Here is a 16,310-nt window from a genome sequence, read left to right as displayed (position 1 = left end):
GCCAAGTTCAAGTGTTTAAATGCTGAGAGTCCACTTCAAATGAATCATCATTCATACCGTTCAGTATTTAAAAACTTATTCTGGAATGTTTCTTCGAATCAAGACCGATTCTGGTATTTTCCTAGAGAAATCGATTGGAGTCTGCCAAGTTTAAGTGTTTTTATGCTGAGAGTCCACTTCAAATGAATCATCATTGTTCCCGTTCAATGTTTTAAAATTTATTTTGGAATTTTTCTTCGAATCAAACCCGATTCTGGAATTTTTCTAGAGAAATCGATTGGAGTCTGCCAAGCTCAAGTGCTTGTGCTGAGAGTCCACTTTATATTATTGTTCCCGTTCAGTGTTTTAAAACTTATTCTGGAATGTTCCTTCGAATCAAAACCGATTCTGGAATTTCCCTAGAGAAATCGATTGGAGTCTGCCAAGTGCAATAAATTTGCTTTCAATCAAGCATGATCTTTGGTATTTCCAGATCCGGCACGTCGATCTATTTGTAAATAGTGTGAATACAACTTTGAAGAGGAAACAGGATATGGAAAGATTGAGAGAGATCTCAACAAGGATAGAGCCATACGATGTTGTTGTGAGTATTCGTCAATATCAATACTGATTAGTTACCGATATGTTTAAGTTTCTCTTTTTCTTTACATACAATACAATATTTTATGGTATCATAGGATCATGACTAATAAGTCATTCTAGTGATTTTATTGATTCTAAGTGATTCTAGGCTATCGACTTCTCAATTTCATGATTAATTCAATTTAATTCGACTATTATTGGAACTTCAGTTATTCACTTTATATATTGGATTCTGGATTTTAGAGGTATCAAATATCATTCTACTCAATAAAATTCCACGTTGATTTCATTCAATTTTATTTGACTCCTCATCCCTTCTGTGTCTAATGACAATGGACTAAGCTCTGGAATGTATAGTTGTAAAAAAATTAATTATTTTATGAATTCTAATTTAAATCTCTCAAAAAAGAGTAACTTATATCTTTCCACATTTATTCCTATTTATATTTTTAATATTGTTGAACATTTCAATAAATATTTTTTAATATATTCAAACGTTGTTAGATACTCATAATAATTCATTAGTAAGCTTAATTATCATGAAGGACAAATAAGATTAGGATTAGAGAAGGAAATTTAAGGCAAGATTGAGAGATACGTATTTGTATATAAACATTGTGTTAATCTGATACTATTATCAGTTTTGTTATTTCATTACAATCATACAAACATTGAATCTTTAATCATGATTAGGCTTCCAACTGGAATTTCTCAATCAGACTCAAACTATTCCATTTTTCAGTTGTCTTAAAATTCATGTTCACAGGAATCGAAAGATGAAGACCTTGAGAGACTAGTCAAAAGCTACAACGAACTTGATCTCACATGCCCAATGCCTGGATGTAGTAACTCGCAGAGAAGGCACCTAATTCTCGAGTCTGATCTTCGGCTGAAAGACAGCAGCACCTCTAAGGTAAGAAAATCTGAATCCTCACTCTGATAAGATAAAAACCTGATTAACTACTCTGCCCATAGAAATTGCCACACACATGGAAAATGCTACTCATCATTGAGGTTTATTATCAGTCTATAAGCATAACCACTTTTCCTGCAAGAGCTCGTCTTATCTGAATGGGCCACATCCGTAGTCCCTATCATATTTAGTTTACTGTATTCATATTTGAATCGAATTTCATATGATAATTATTATTGAATAAGAAGAATCCAAATTAAATGCTGTCAACCACACCAAAGACTTTCTCACTGCAAATATTAACAACTGATTATATAGAACTGATTATATTCATTCATCATCAAAAAGTAAGTGTTTTCTTTAAGGCTGTGCAAAGGCTAAAAATAAACTTTCCACTTGTGATATTTTTCTGAGTTTTTCGATTTGTATATCATCAAGCTATCAATATGAAAAAGTTTTCTCAGGAAAACATTTTTTTTTTGATCATCACTTTTTGAGATATGAGCTCCTGAAGGTTAAATTTTTGGGACAGAACATTGTAAATTCGTTAAGATATAAATCCATGAGATTTAGAGGATGGATTCTTCATGGTATTGTTGATTTAGTAAAACAAAAATTTTCTGAGAATATCAATTTTTGAAAAAGTTATTCAAACTTTACTAAAAATAACTCAACTGAAATTTATTTTTGGTTATTTTTATTAAATTGGATAACTATCTTAAAAATTGATATTTTCAGAAAATTTCTGTTTCACCAGATCAACAATACCATGAAGAATATATCCTCTAAATCTCATGGATTTATCTCTTACCGAATTTGAAATGTTCTGTCCCAAAAATTCAAACTTTCAGCGCTCATATCTCAATAAGTAATGATCAGAAAAAAAGTTGTCCTGAGAAAACTTTTTCATTTTGATAGCTTGATGATATACAAATCGAAAAACTCAGAAAAATATCACGAGTAGAAAGTTTATTTTTAGCCTTTGCACAGCCTTAATATTAACTCGAAAACACAGTGTCTCAACCACAACAGAGCATAGAGAAAAGATAGCAAAAGAAGATATCCCATGGTGTAGGTCGTTTATATTCCAAATTTTAAGCAGACTACTGTCTATTATTAGTGTGTTGTTGGGAGTGTAAGAGTGTAAGAAGGGCACAGTATGAGAGACTACCAGCGTCACTTGAACTACTAGAACTATCGGCTTAAATTTACAGTGAAATTTGGAACAAAACCGCCCTATACCATTGGATATCTTCTTATGCTGTCGTTTCTCTATTATTAGAGTTGATTATATTCATTAGCATGTTATGATTGAATGATCTTTTACCCCATCTCTACTCCCACTTTTTCATTTCATCAATCTCATCTAATTACTAGTTTGGCCGAGGTGCTGCCGGTCTAGAATAGCAGTTCTAGCGTCCCAACAACCCAAGGTGCTAGAGTGGGAGAACCCCACCGAAAATCCGGGTTCATTTATATCCATAATCCTCTATATTCTACATCCTTACCCCTCACCTAGCCTTAATATCCTCCCACTTGTACCTGCCATATTTTCCACTTCCCTATAAATTCTGCAGATTTAATTATAATTCATATCACTCATCATTTTCATTGTCAGCATGCATTTTCACAAATATGTTATTATGTATTATTATTGTAATTAATTTTTTATCATAGAAGTGTTATTATTTTGTTTATTATTGCCAGTGTTTGACATATGTCTTTTAGACCTGGCAATGCAAGATGTATTGAATAAATATGAAATATCTCTGAAATTCAATATAAGGTACCGTACTACTTTTACTATAAAATTAATGTAAGATAAAAAATGAAATAAAGAAAAAATAATATAAAAATAAATTTTACTATAAAATTAATGTAAGATGTATTAAATAAATATCTGGAATTCAATATACGGTATACCGTACTACTTTTACTATAAAAATTCTCAATAGCAGATCGCCTCTGTGATCAAGTTTATTTAAGATTATTCATTTTCATAAACTTTTTATAATGTTTACTAAACTCGAAAAACTAATTTTCTTTATTAATAAGTCCATTAAAATCTTGCGTTGATTTGAAGTTGTTCTCATAAATCAAGTATCTTAGTCACTCCACGAATACGGTAAGTACAGATACACAAAAATAAATAAATTGCTGACGATACGGCTGTAATAGTTAAGGACCGCTCATGGTTAGAGACGTACTCGAGAGCAGAAAGAGTAATATCCATGGTTAAACAATGGCTTGATATTAATACATTGAGTATAATACATCAAAAACTAAATATATTACATTTTCTCCTACAATAGTTGGTCAACCAAATGATGCTATGAATTTAAAAATACATACAAATTGTGATTTTGAAAAATGGAAGGATTGTGCATGCCCTAAACTAAAAAATGAAAAATCTATAAAGTATCTGGGCATCATGGTTGATTGTAACCTTAAGTGGGAGCCTCATATAGAATATATTTGTAAACGCTTAAAATTTATTTCCTTTATCTTTTATAAAGTCCGTAAAATATTAGACATTAAATTACTTAGGGTCCTTTACTTTGCCTATGTTCAATCGGTGCTGCAATATGGGTTAGTGGTATGGGGAGGAGCGTATGATGTTTTCATGAATAAAATTTTTACATTTCAAAAAATGATAATAAAAGCAATTCTTAATAAGCCAAGGGCTTTTTCTAGTAGTGAAACATTTGCCGAATTTAAAGTGATGACAGTACGTCAAATTTATATAAAGAAACTTCTCTATTATGCATGGATGAGGAAGGAGGAATTTACAGTGAATAATAACGTTTCTATGTATAATGGGGCGTTTCGTGGTGTCTACTTTTATTGTATCGGCACCGAAACCCCACTTCAGAGATAGAATCATTTGATACTCTTATTTTCCAAGAAGGATTTTGCCTCTTTGTCTAATAAAAATATTCATCATTCTACTCTGGATCCTAAACTAACAAATTTACTATTTTCATTAAGTTGACAATGCGTAGGCAATAAATAAAATACATTGCATCTGATTACTTTTATTGAAAACTTTTCAAGTTTACAAAATAAAAGAATGTTACACAATAAAAAACTTATTACTATCAAACCTATACTCTGAAATATGTTTTCTTTTTGACAAGACCTAATTTTTAAAATAATGAACAAATTTTACTGATTTTCTCAAAATAGATTAGATTAATTAATTTTTACTCACGTGAATTTAGCCTAAGATTCCACTTTTAATTTTAAACACCTTAAAAAATTTAAATTGACACTTTCAAAAGTTACATTAACAAACAAATTTTCTACTTTATGTTTAATTGAACAAATAAATGAAATAATAAGCTATTTATTAAAATTTTACCAATAAATGTGGAGCAACCAAATTTTTTGTTCTAACTCGTGGAATCTCAGGTGAAAAAAGGTACGGAAACAAACAGGATATATTATAAACTTCCTTTACCTAGAGCAAATAAATCTCAATGCTACTGAAATCTGAGTTATATAATTCAATGTATCAACCAAATAAAAGTTAAATTTTAAGTTATAATCTGGTTATTTAATTTGTACACTGTCAAAACTTTATAAAAAATTAAATAAACTATTGTTACAATTCAAACGAGTTCATTTATTCAACCTGATTTATTGACATTAAAAGGCGGCAAGTTTAAAATTTTGTTTTGGCGGTACGAGATTGACAAGTTTGAACTACAAAATTAATTCTCTCTCAAGTTAACTTGATAATATTTAATGTGACATTTTTCATTATTTTTTCTAACATTACAAATGCCCGCCTTCAACAATAAAAAAAATTTATTTTCAATTTTGAAAAAATTTAAAATTGATTTTTTTTTTTTTTATAAGTGTAATTACACAAAGTATAGAAATTCTAAATCAAGATTATTACATCGAATATACTGAAATAATTATTTTTTTTTATATAAAGCAATTGCATTAAATTCTCATAGCAAAATTTAAGTATGTCAAAAAATATTCAAATGATTATTAATTCATATAAGAAAATTACAAAATTATTTCCGTTACATTTTTATGCATAACAATCTAGAATGTATATTGTCAAAATTTTCATCAAAATGAATACCTTATAGATATAAACAAATGTCAAACTGTAAGAATAAAATTCCATAAGTTAATAATAAATGAATATAGATTATTAGAATACAAAACAAATATAGAATAAATCAATGATGTATAGTGGATATATTCATGTTATAAAAAACATTCTCAAATACTCATACTCAATTATAGTCTATTTACGAAGAATAGTTCAATATATGAAGACACTTTCAATATATTTACGTCGATGAATGTTTTTTGCGATGAAATGTTTTATGTGATGATCAATGATGATGAAGAATGTTTTTATTCCAATGAATGCGAAGATGGTAGCAGTATAGAACTCTAGAAGTTCTTGTAGACCAACTCGTTCTTGAAGTACCATGGAATTGTAGTCATCAGTCATCATTGAAGAATTATAGTCACAAATTGTAGACATCGCAAACATCTCGTTTCATTTTTCTTAGTGCTTCTAAAATTTTTAGGAGTGATTTTTTCTTCTTTTTTATTCTCGAAGATAACATAACAGCATACAGATTTCAGACACATCTTATGCAGTAATAACTTGTAGATACATCGTGAATAACTTGAAGATATTGTAGATTTCAGTCATGATTTTTTTTTTTTTTTTTTTTTTTTTTTACAGCATCGATGAGAAAGTTCATTTGATAGAAGTTCTTGTAGAAATAACTATTTTATTCGATAGTTATTACGAGTTTTGAAGATCAATTTGACATTTTGTAAAGCAGGAACATTGTTTACAAAAATCCATTAGACTTGGATTTAGATGAAGATGTTACAAAAATCCATTAAACTTGGTTTTATGCGAATCTTGAAGATCAATTTTAACAATTTTTTACAACTGGAACATTTTTGGATTTAGACGAAGATGAAAGTTCATTTGCAGGCACATTCGTAGATACATCTCGTTATTTTTTAATCACTCATTTCTTTTACTTCTCACTTTTACATGTCCATACTCGTTTAGATAGCACTTTTATTTGTAGTTGTAGTTGCATTATGTGCAAGTGGAAAATTTTGAAAGGATTAACTTAAGGAACGGAGTGAGTTGCTAGAAAGGATTCACTGTTGCCAATATCTAGAAAGGAATAGCTTTTTAAGGTAAGGTAAATTTTAGGTAAAGGTTTCTTGCAATGCAAAATCTTGAAGTTCTTGTGACTATAATTTCTGGAACACTCTCTATGTGGAATGACATCTTTACGCTGTGGAATGGAGTTAGGCCACATCTCAGCTTGAAGTTCTGCGACGAAGTTCCATACCACTACCATTTTATTTTCAGCAATTTCGTTGTCGTAGAATATTGAAGATTCGAAGATATCATTCACATTTGTATTATACGTTGCAGTGTTATTCGATGCACTAGTAGTCACTTTCACGTCAAGAATGTATGAGCATTTAAGAATAAAAAATTATTATTTAAATTTTTAATAAGAATAAAAAATCTATATATATATTTTTTAAAAGATAAGTTTTAGAATTGACTATTACTCAAAAATATAGTTAAGTTGATAAATCGTCAGTCATATTTCAAACAAAATGAATCATGAATATTGTAAGTTCATGAATTTATCCACAAATTTCAAGTAAATCATAAAATAAAATATTGACAGAAGAGTTATACTAAATATTTAGATAGGATATTAGTGATCAATAGCATATGAATCAATTTTAATTAAACAATATTATTATTTCAAGTACGTACACATTATTATTACTGAATACAAGTGAATATAGAATAAATATATCAATTAACAACAATATTATATTATTTATTCCTTTATTTAAATCGTTTCAATGGTTTTCAGCAATTTATTTTCAATTAATTTGAACATTCATTATTTTATTAATCATTAATGTCAATCATTTGTTTATGAATTTACTATAAAAGTAGGAATTTAAACACAATGAAATTTAAATATTACTTATAAATTTTCCAAAACTTTCAAAATACGTTTCATCAAGTCATTTAAATCATTGTATTACCAACACAAGCTACATGGTCATTCATAAGCACAAATTACATTACACAAAATTTATGAGCATCCCTTAAGACTTCAAGGTCAGGATTTCTTACTCAAACAAAATACAATTATAAATCAATAATTACTAATACTAATACATACCAACAAGAATACTAAACAACAGTACCAATACAATAGATTTCATGACTCAATAAAATTTGTTTGAATTACATTATTTGATTGTCTACGATCTTCCTGACGTTGTTGATAACCTGATCTTTGAAAGTTGTTATTATTTCTTCTATTATCAAAATTATTGCGTCCTACCTGATCAAATCTTCGATTGTCATTTGACTGATTCTTATCTTGATTTTCTTGATTGTTTTGATTTTTGTTCACCCTATATTCATCTAATAAACTGAATGCATCCAACACCTTAATAAATTCTTCTGCATTCTTTACATTTCTAACAATTGCAGCGGTAATTATATTTTCATTGTAATGATTTTTCAACATTTCAAAAATTGTGTCTTTGTCAATAGCCGGAATTAAATTTTTACAGATGTTAAATTTGGAAATAAAATATTCACTTAAAGTTAACTTACTACCAATGAGGTATTTTCCAAATTGAAGTTCTTGTCGTGCTTTCTTCTGGATGTCTTGCGACCACATCTTCGAGATGAATTTGTTTTTGAAGCTTTCAAAACTGTCAATATCGGTTTTTACAAAATCCCACCATTCTTGTTGTTGATAAGTTTTATTCAAATTATTGTCCAAAATACTTTTTATTTTTCCCCATTCAGTAATATGGTTACGAGATAAATATTCAGTTAAGCTATTGATGAAGTTCATAGGATTTCTCCTGTCAATCGACATTTGAAATTCGTATTTGTCAGAAGGAAAGCAATTATTTACTTGCGGTACAAAGTTCACTTGTGATGAGATTTTTTTCTGTAATTTATCAACTGTTTCACTGTTTTTCTCTACATTCAACTGTAAGGTACAGACCTTGACAGCTTCTTCGTTCTGCCTAACTTCCAAAATATTCAGATTCTTAGTGATCCTATCTTCTAAATTGATTTGCATGGCTGATTGTTGGTGAACACTAGCCCTAACATTTTCCATCTCTTCATTAATATTATTAATTTCATCTTTCAATTGACTTGTATTTTTGTTCATTGTTTCGGTTACCTGACCTACTTGTACCTCAAGTTTTTTAGTTTTGACCTGCATTTCTTCGATTTCTTTGTTATTTTTCATACAGTATTGATCTAACCTACTTTCTTGTTTTGTAATTTTTTTGTCTAGTTCTGACCTAACCTTCTCAATTTTCTTGTCCTGGCATTCAACTTTCTGATTTATTGTTTGAAACTGTGCTTTTATTTCATTAAACTTCTCATCAAACTTATCATTTTGTCTGTTAAGTTTTTGGTTTAAACCATTAATTTCATTTTTTACACTGTTAATTTCACTTTTAATTTCATTTTTAATTTCATTTTTTGCTTCATCTTGTTTTTTAAATTCATTTTTTATACTTTTGTTTTGTTCTTCAAGAAACTTCATCAAGATATCCATTTTAGAATTTACATTATAAAGTGAATCGCTAGATTGAGCAATAGAATCTTCAATGTTTTGTTGAACATCATTGTTTGAATTATTGACTTGATCATTTGAAATCTTTAAATTTGAATTATCAAATTTTGTAGTTCAGGTCTATTACAATTCCTATCGTTTTGATCGAGAAAACCAACAAAATCTTCACCTAAGGATTCATTTGACTCTACTAGGGTTAAGTTCAGTTGTTCTTGCGACTCCATATCACTTGAATTCAATACAATAGTATCATTGGATGTATCAAACTCTTGCATTGTACTTTCCCTATCTTCTAATTCATCTACCATTATAGTATCTTTGGACGCTTCAGATTCATGAATCAATTTTTCCATTTTGGTTGATGTCTTCGTCTTACTTCTTAGTAGATAGTTGTTCATCAGAACGCAGTATTTTGAATACAGATATAATCATTTACAATGTTTTCTATAATTTACCTCGCATTTCAACTCAATGAACTTAACTGATTTGTAATCTAACCTAGTCAAAATCATTCAAAGTATCTCTTAGCGTCACTATCAAATTCTAACCTAACCATGAACTTTTCAAGTTTCAACATTTATTATTTGTGGTCTTTGTGAATATTTTGTTTCGATTTTCCCCATTCAGGGATGCCATTTGGGGCGTTTCGTGTGTCTACTTTTATTGTATCGGCACCGAAACCCCACTTCAGAGATAGAATCATTTGATACTCTTATTTTCCAAGAAGGATTTTGCCTCTTGTCTAATAAAAATATTCATCATTCTACTCTGGATCCTAAACTAACAAATTTACTATTTTCATTAAGTTGACAATGCGTAGGCAATAAATAAAATACATTGCATCTGATTACTTTTATTGAAAACTTTTCAAGTTTACAAAATAAAAGAATGTTACACAATAAAAAACTTATTACTATCAAACCTATACTCTGAAATATGTTTTCTTTTTGACAAGACCTAATTTTTAAAATAATGAACAAATTTTACTGATTTTCTGAAAATAGATTAGATTAATTAATTTTTACTCACGTGAATTTAGCCTAAGATTCCACTTTTAATTTTAAACACCTTAAAAAATTTAAATTGACACTTTCAAAAGTTACATTAACAAACAAATTTTCTACTTTATGTTTAATTGAACAAATAAATGAAATAATAAGCTATTAATTAGAATTTTACCAATAAATGTGGAGCAACCAAATTTTTTGTTCTAACTCGTGGAATCTCAGGTGAAAAAAGGTACTGAAACAAACAGGATATATTATAAACTTCCTTTACCTGGAGCAATTAAATCTCAATGCTACTGAAATCTGAGTTATATAATTCAATGTATCAACCAAATAAAAGTTAAATTTTAAGTTATAATCTGGTTATTTAATTTGTACACTGTCAAAACTTTATAAAAAATTAAATAAACTATTGTTACAATTCAAACGAGTTCATTTATTCAACCTGATTTATTGACATTAAAAGGCGGCAAGTTTAAAATTTTGTTTTGGCGGTACGAGATTGACAAGTTTGAACTACAAAATTAATTCCCTCTCAAGTTAACTTGATAATATTTAATGTGACATTTTTCATTATTTTTTCTAACATTACAATAACCTGAGAGTTACATCTCATAACATTTATAATATTAACTATTCAGATTTGACAATAGTGCGGAGACAATTTGGGGTATCTTAGCTCAAAAATAATAAATATAATGCCAAATGCATTGTCAGAATATCTTTCTAATAGGGGTAGACAGAGGATGGAACAGATAAATAAGTGGGTGATACAAAAATTTTTCTTCGACATCAGTCAAATATTATAATTATTGTTAACTTCGATTTTTTTGTAGCTTTGATTATTAGTAAATAAATTTTTTATATTGTCTCAACTCAATTTAGCTGATACTCTCACTCAGCGGTCAGGGTTTTGCCCTTGCTGGGTGGTGCCATGTAATTTTAATTTATTTGTAAAATAGCATAATATATTATTATAATCTAGAATATTTCTCTTGTAAGTTTTTTATTTTGTATTTTGTTTTTATGGGCAATAAAGATGTTAAAAAAAAAAAATAAATAAATAAATTTATAATGAAAACACTGGGATGTTGTCAAAAACAGCACTAATTTATTCTAAAATTACATACATGTTTCAACACCAATGGTGTAATCTTCCGTATACATCTTGTCAAGTTATTTCTTTCAGTAACGTGTTGCCCTGCTTGGCTGCAGTCGGTAGAGCATGAATTATAAGATATATAACCCTTTTTGTGGTTCCTAGAATAGTAATAATACCAATTTCTTACTGGCTCTCCCAGGAGCTCCCGCAGTTCTCTGCTCTTGCTGGTCACTGACGTCGGCTGCTTCAACAGTCCACAATTTCTGTGACTGATTTGATGAATTCCGCAAATGCAGATGCGATAATTTATGTTGCTGCAACTTAATATTATGACTTTGAGATTCTTCAAATCAGATTTGCTGTTACTGGATAATTTTATATAGATCTCTGGAACGTATTATTTCCAAAGATTTGATAATCAATGCTGTATATCGCTGCTTTCCCCAACTTATCCGGTGAAGAATATAGTTGGCTGGTAATCTTAATAATTTTTCAATACTGGTAACTAAATAGATTATAACGAGATTGGTCATGCATGGAGATAGGGAAATAAATAAAGGATACACCATCAAATATTGACACAAATATATTACACAAAATATCAACGAATAAATAAATATATAGAGCAACAAGTATAAAAAATAAAATAAGAACAAATATATATATCGAAAAAATATCACAGATAACTCACTTATTAGGTTTTACTTTTAGCACGAAAAATTACCAAGTGCTTCTTAAATAATCAATCATATGCATTTAAATTATGCAGCTCAGTTATCAACTTGCTGTTGCTTGTCGAATAAAATCTCATATACCTTCTTTCCAAATTAATATAAATAACTAATTAATAAATTATAAATCTCAAATATACTAATATGTATTTCTCAGGGCTAAAGGTTCGGCCTCTGGTGGAAATTAGACAAATCAATTTCATCCAGTGAACATGAGCTTCATTTATATCTTTAAATTTAATAATAAAAGAATGATTGAGTGAGCATATAAATTATAACATTAAAATTTAAATATTTCATCTGTGCATACTTGAATATGTAAATCTGATGTATCGTTCTTAATTAATAGAAATCCCTTTTTACGTTTCAAGACTTGCGTAAGTTTGATATTAATTTCAATATTTCAATAACCTTTCAACGAGCTAGCTTTATAGATCTTGTTTCACTCGAAGCACTGAGGGCGCCCCGGATATATTTCTTTTTAACTATAATTATAACTCACGTGTAAAAATTCACAAGATGATGATGATGGCGATCCGAATTCTTCCATCGTCTTAGGTTTTCTGGTGGCTGAAGTCGTCCTCTCCAAGGGAATAATAAAATATCTGTATGACTCACGCATTGATACGGCCTTTGTTTTTCCTTTTACAATAAAATGCCATGTGGTTACCAAATCCTCTGGTCACATCTTAAGCAAATGCTATTTGTTTACAACTAAATTTGCCATAGGTGTCTGGCTAAATTTCAAATTATACGGCTTGACCGATTATTTAGGTTGCCGACCAGTAAGTATTTATACAATTATAGAGCCTAACCTCAAAAATTCATTATTTTATATAATTAAATAAATAGCTATAAAGTTCTTTTCTATTTGGCTGTTCGAATTGTAGCCAGGATACCCGTTATTATCTAATCTCTCACTTGTTGATATCGCACCCGGCGATAACAAAGCAGCTGTTTGCTAGAGACCTATAAAATCTTTTCATTTAGCGATTTTGCCAGTTATTCAAAATAATCTGTTATAATCTCACCAACAACAGTATCTGAAGATTAAATAAAGTTGTAATTATTTAGGTTATACATTTTGCTCTGATTTGATATATTTAATAAAATATTGTGTTGTTTTGTTGTCAGATCGACGTGCACTGCTTCCTGTTCACGGACATGCTGCTGATATGCAAGCCGGCCACCCGCAAGTCGGAGGGCCGAGTGCGAGTGCTACGGCAACCTTACCTGGTCGAGCGACTCGTCGTGCAGGAGTTGCAGCGAGACCCGGCCAGCCTCGCCCTCGTCTACCTCACCGAGTACCGGGTGCCGTCGGCCGCCTTCCTTCTCATCAGCTCCGACACCACTGTCATCAAGGTGCCGCCTATTATCCAGTCCCTGCTTTTCATACATCATAAAATTACTAGAAATTGCTCTTGAAGAGTTGAAATTTGTACTGGTGCAATAAAATACAGGGTATTTTTGATTAGTTTTAATTGTGTTTTAATAAAAATGAATATAACTCTCTAAACAATCGCATTTCCATAAGTTTGTAAGTGCTAAACTGGGAAAAATAGTTTGTATTACCGAAGTCAGGTCAGATCAGATATCCTGAACTGTTCAACCAATGTGAAACTTGAAACACAGTAAACAACATGAATTCCGACCTGGAGAAAATCAATCGAGGTTTTTGCAAAATATATCTCTAATATGAATTACTTGAAATTATAGTAAACAAGCAGGTAACCCGTGCTCCGCAAGGGTCTATTCTGAAACATGAAAAAATGAAAACACAACACAATGAAATCTTGAATTATTTATTATAAAATAGATTATTATGTTGCTTTGGCCTGTAATCTGTATAAATGTCCTGTAAAATCGTATCAGTATCATTGATTCATGGACTTCCAGCATCTGTATCAAAACTCCTGTATTGAAACACATATTTAGCTACCAGCTTATCAATTTCTCTATGAGCTTCCTTTATATAAACACATTTTACAACAATGTATGTATGCCGTATGAAATTTCATGTCGCATGAATGAAATTTGAACATTAATTCTGGAAAATCTAGAAGGAAAATTGAAATTTGGGCTTCGAGGTGTACCAGACTGATATTTTTAGAATCTATGTGCAAAATTTGGAGATTTGAATCATTCCCGTTTTCCCGGTATACAATCCACAAGTTGACATGTTCTAATGCGAACAAACACAACCCTACTCTCTCTTATTATATAGTTTATAGCTAATATAATTTAAGTGAATTACAAGTTATATAGGCCTAATCTATAATCAGTTTTTAGCCTATTTACTTTTTAATTAAATATAATTACTAACTAACACTTTTAAAGGACTTCACATTCCCAATTTCTTAGAATAATTTGCTGTGTGCATTATCAGAAGTACCTAATTGATTCACAGTACGCATCCCGTAGCTTTTCCTCCATGGCTTTGAAACGGCATATTATAAAGAAAATATGGTTTGCGGGGTAATATCCACGGCTTCAGTCTTTAAAAACCCTAGATCCCTTGTTGGAGGAAGCTCCGTACACACAGAGATTCTTCATGAATGAGAGAGTTGCAACGTATCACCAACAATGGAAAGAACATGTTGAATAAATGTCAGCTGATATGCTGTGGTGTGCTAAATGGACGTAACTCCAAAATGCTCCTTGTGTATCTTTTCGGATGCAACACGTTGCTTTTGAGAAGACACAAAAGAGCATCTGTTGCTTATCGAAAGATACATATTCAAAAATGTTCTTTGTTTTTGAAAGGGTAGTATTGTAGTCTAGTGGCCCTAGTAAGCTACAGGACTCGGACTGTACTTTATAAAACTTTGTTATTTTTGTAGAACTGGTCAAGTGCTCTGAGAAAAGCACAGGATCTGTACAGCAGTGCAAAGCGAGCCACAGCGGGCAAACTGAGCAGGCAGCCGAGCAGTTTCTACGAAGACGAAATCATCGAAGACGACTATGATTCTCACAGCATCGCTTCTCTGGGACTCTTCCCTACTCGCAGTCCCAGAGGCTCCACCAGAGGCAGCAGTCTCAATCATTCGCACAGGTAAGTTTACCTAATCTCTCAACTCTCAAATTCAGTGAGTTTTTGTTGTTTTGTGAGTTCATCGCTACACTACACAACACATTTCACAGTTTGTTGTTAACATGATAGCAATCATCAGATGAATAATTATTCATTGAAGTATGGAATTGTGTAACTAATTGCACTACAGTTGTGTACTTGAAGTATATGTGCAGTTCTAAAAGCATTGGTTGTATATTGTGAATTACTTATATCTTGTAAAGTACATCCTTTCTTCTATTCCCCTATTCTTATTTGATAGAAGGCTCTCAATTGTCTACTGAAAAGAAAAAATCATAAACAAGTTAATTTATTCAAAGCTATGGTGAGGTCCACATTATAATGGCAGTGTTTGATTTGCAATGGTATTTCGCTATCCTTGTCTGTCATTCAACAAAGCGGATCTCTTTCTCGCTTTGCTCTGTTGCCAGATTGTCTTTTAACATGTAGAATTAATAAAAATAACAAAATATTTCATCCTAATTATGAAAATTCATTATAAAATTATTGAAAAATATAATTTCTTGCTCAATAAAATATAATTGATTATTTTAAACGATAATAAACACGTTAATATTACACCAATAAACCTGTATCAGCTACCGTCTATTGGTAGAGAGTTAGTGGGAAGGATATTTTTAATATTGTTTCCGAAGAATGGACATTGATATGTCCAAAGCTCCGCCAATTTATGTAGATGCATAACAATATAATTATCTATAGTTATTATATTACAAATTGCTTTTTCATATCATATACAGTTCAATAATTATTTTCGTAGTCTATATTATGTAAATTCATCTATAATTTTGCTGTATTGTATATAAGTGTATAAGCCAGTATATATTGTAATCTACATAAATAAAGTACTCAATCAATCAATCAATCAATCTATAGAAGGCATTGATAAAACAGAGGATCGGCAACGTTGTTCATCTATTTTTCTCCACTGCCATTATTACGTGGACCTCACTGTAGTATACTAATTCCAGTAAACACTGGAATAACGAGTTATTATAAATACCAGTAAACCAAATACACTAACTCTCATACAAAGAATTCAAAAACTCTTGAGTTTTTCTAAATAGAGATAATAATATACTGTAGTAAATGTAAATTTCATGTTAAAATCGTCAAGAATTACTCAAAATGGAAGTTAAAACCAAATTTAATTGAAATCCGCATTGAATTCTGTATCTAAATTTCTTAACTAACCAATCAGTTTTTTCGTTATAGTTGTAAATTATTGATCATTC

At 30.2% G+C, this 16,310-nt stretch overlaps 1 protein-coding gene across 13 annotated transcripts in view; it reads left to right on the top strand.

Moving 5' to 3' along the window:
* LOC111054844 (pleckstrin homology domain-containing family G member 5) overlaps nucleotides 1-16,310 on the top strand; it is a 322,094-nt gene that overhangs the window by 280,200 nt on the left and 25,584 nt on the right. For all 13 annotated transcript variants that reach the window (XR_005570947.1, XR_005570946.1, XM_039424915.1 and 10 more), the window contains 4 exons: nucleotides 473-583; nucleotides 1,349-1,495; nucleotides 13,119-13,346; nucleotides 14,825-15,036. Coding sequence is in view for 11 of the 13 variants with exons in the window: in XM_039424915.1 (XP_039280849.1) it covers nucleotides 473-583; nucleotides 1,349-1,495; nucleotides 13,119-13,346; nucleotides 14,825-15,036 (698 nt within the window). In the remaining 2 variants the exon portion in view is untranslated. The remainder of the gene's footprint in view (nucleotides 1-472; nucleotides 584-1,348; nucleotides 1,496-13,118; nucleotides 13,347-14,824; nucleotides 15,037-16,310) is intronic.

This window comes from Nilaparvata lugens, chromosome 3, assembly GCF_014356525.2.
Source record: "Nilaparvata lugens isolate BPH chromosome 3, ASM1435652v1, whole genome shotgun sequence".
Lineage (NCBI taxonomy): Eukaryota > Metazoa > Arthropoda > Insecta > Hemiptera > Delphacidae > Nilaparvata > Nilaparvata lugens.
This window is presented reverse-complemented; position numbering and strand designations above follow the sequence as displayed.